The following is a 2,457-nucleotide window of genomic DNA, read 5'->3' as shown; positions in this document are numbered from 1 at the left end:
AGTCATTCAATTTTCATTAGTACGCGTTTGCTGCATATGACTGCATTTGTCTCAGGGAGTTAGTACATGAAAAGAACACATCCTTTGTTTCTCCTTTTCCCACCCCTCCAATTATTCCCTCCTTCCACCTCTGGGTCTCTTTCCCATTTGCAAAAGCTCGACTGTACTTTCTAGTATGAGCACACCTCACATGAAGGCATTTAAAATCATTCTTACAAAAGCCTCTCTACAGATAGTTTTAGGGCCAGTGTTGTCCTTTTCAAACTTCAGTCGGCTGCTTGGGGATTATATAAAACGAGAGAAATCAAGAAACACTGCAATTCCACCCACCCACCTGGGCTTGGTGAGACACGCAAAATCAACCCCTGTAAGCCTCTGTGACCCAGGGCAATAGGAAACTAAAACCTGTTTTTCAACGTGTGTGACCTCTGTGTGGCTCACCCCAGCCTTCTAGGAAGTAGCCGATCAACTCTGTCCAAGTTACTGGTACTGAAATGCATGCAGTGTTTGCTTAAAAGGAGGTGCTTGCTGCAATCAACTAAGCCTGAATAATTCATTCACAATTCAGCGTTTTAGCCATATCTGTCTGGAAAACGTTCAAATAAAATCGGGAAGGAAACACCAAGGATTTAAGAGAGTTTGGGGGTGTGATTTAAGACCTTATTGACATTTTTCTTACGTCGACATTTCCAGATGTTATCAGAACAGAACAAGGTAGGTCACTTCAAAATATTTTCGAGATTCAAAAACAATGTTTTCCCAATAGAATTTACTGTGTCAAACAGAAAAATCTGTAGGTAAGGCTTTTTCTTGACTGCCTAAATGTGTTTGCAAATAATAGTTATTTTTCTTAGACCAAAAAGAAAAGTGTATCAGAGACAGTTGTTCTGTACTCAGTAACTAGAGGTCAATATGATTGAAGTTAATCAAAAATGTCTCTGTTATTTTATGGACATTTTGCATCTTCCAAGTTTTTAATGCATGAAAATAAGGTCAATATTATAAAAATGTCATTGAATTTCCTTATCTTTGTCTTGTTTCAATGTGTTTTTGTTTACATTGTAAACACTAACCAAAATGTATCACTGACATTTAAAACAATTATTTAGATTCTAGCATGTTAAAATTGGAAGGCCATCGGACCCTTCATACATATTTCTTTTACAAATATGGGAAGTCTCTTTTCTGCTATTTTTGTTTTCTCTTTTTTTCCCAAATAATAATAATAATAATAATAATAATAATATCACATTAGCTTTTCTTTTTTTTTTTCTTTCTTTCTCTTTTTTTCATTTTTGCAGTAATATCATTTTAACCCCAAGTGGCATTGTCATGGGATATCTAATATTTTTTTACTGGTAACATTTTGGATTTCTTCTTGACATCTTTACGTTCCTCTGCCTTTTATATCGCCGTTTCACTTTTTATTTTTGTTTTTTGAAAACCAAATGTAACAGACTTCAACTTGCTGTGTTACATTCTTCTTTTTTTTCTTTGACTCGGTAGTGTTTCTCTCTTTTCTGGATTTTTTGGCACAACTGTTGTTTTTGAATTCTCTTTTTTTTCCCCCCCCTTCATTTTGCTCTTCAAAATGACCCCAGGAGCCAACACAAAGAAAGTCGCTGATGATGTAACAAGTAATGATCGTGCTGATGACGAAGGTATTTTTTGCTTTTTCAAAGCTCGACCTTGATGCATGATTTTATTCCTATCTCTTTCCTTTTTTCATTTCAACCTTTTTTTTTTCTTCCTCCCCTTATTTGACAGTAGTACACACCAGTGTGCTTTCTTATCTATTTCCTTCTTTTGAAAATCACTGTCATTTTTATTCCAGTCTCCATGTAGAGGCGTGGAAATCGCTTGACAGTTAAAGTAAACCTTGTCTCTAGTCATACAAGAGTAAATAAAGGCTATTTACAGAGATGCCTGCCTTTTTCATTTATTTTTATTTATTTATTTTTGGCTTTGTCACAAGATGAGAAAATGGAGTTTTACAACATGCATGTCTACTGTCTTTTCTTTCTATCCAACCTGATTTTGTGAATATTGTGTTTTTGAACTCTGGTCTTCATTCTTTCCATGCACTGCCAACTTTCGGAGAATTCTGCAGAAAGCTGTTTGTGGTGGGGGTGCTCTGTGGGTTGGGGAGAAAATTAAGGTTTCATTCTCTGCCGGGCGTGGTGGTGCACGCTTGCAATCCCAGCACTTGGGAGGCTGAGGCTGAGAAATTACTGGAGTTTGAGGCCAGTTTGGGCTGCAAAATGAGCTCAAGGCCAACTTTAGTTGCCTGAGACCCCAGCTCAAAAAGATGGACACACACACACACACATACACACACACACACACACACACACACACACACAGATTTCTTTTCTTGTTTAGATTTTTCTTTATAGAGAGTTTGTTTCTTAAATAGGTTTTAGAGAACCTGCTCACAGTACAGTACATTAAAGAGTG

General features: G+C 36.8%; 1 protein-coding gene across 4 annotated transcripts in view; it reads left to right on the top strand.

Annotated features, from left to right (window-relative positions):
* The window catches only part of LOC101591647 (neuroligin-4, X-linked), a 337,184-nt gene that overhangs the window by 166,930 nt on the left and 167,797 nt on the right, over positions 1 to 2,457 (top strand). Inside the window, exons 1-2 of one of the 4 annotated variants that reach the window (XM_023707614.1) lie at positions 623 to 714; positions 1,602 to 1,661. The exons of 1 other annotated variant lie outside the window; for it this stretch is intronic. Coding sequence is in view for 1 of the 3 variants with exons in the window: in XM_004647361.2 (XP_004647418.1) it covers positions 1,602 to 1,661 (60 nt within the window). In the remaining 2 variants the exon portion in view is untranslated. Of the gene's footprint in view, positions 1 to 622; positions 715 to 1,601; positions 1,662 to 2,457 lie in introns of those variants that run through there. 2 more of the 4 variants (XM_004647361.2, XM_023707613.1) reach the window with 2 other exon arrangements.

The sequence above is a fragment of the Octodon degus genome, unplaced genomic scaffold (genome assembly GCF_000260255.1).
Source record: "Octodon degus isolate 3935 unplaced genomic scaffold, OctDeg1.0 scaffold00303, whole genome shotgun sequence".
NCBI lineage: Eukaryota > Metazoa > Chordata > Mammalia > Rodentia > Octodontidae > Octodon > Octodon degus.
The sequence above is the reverse complement of the archived record's forward strand: the minus strand, read 5'-3'. Positions and strand labels throughout refer to the sequence as shown.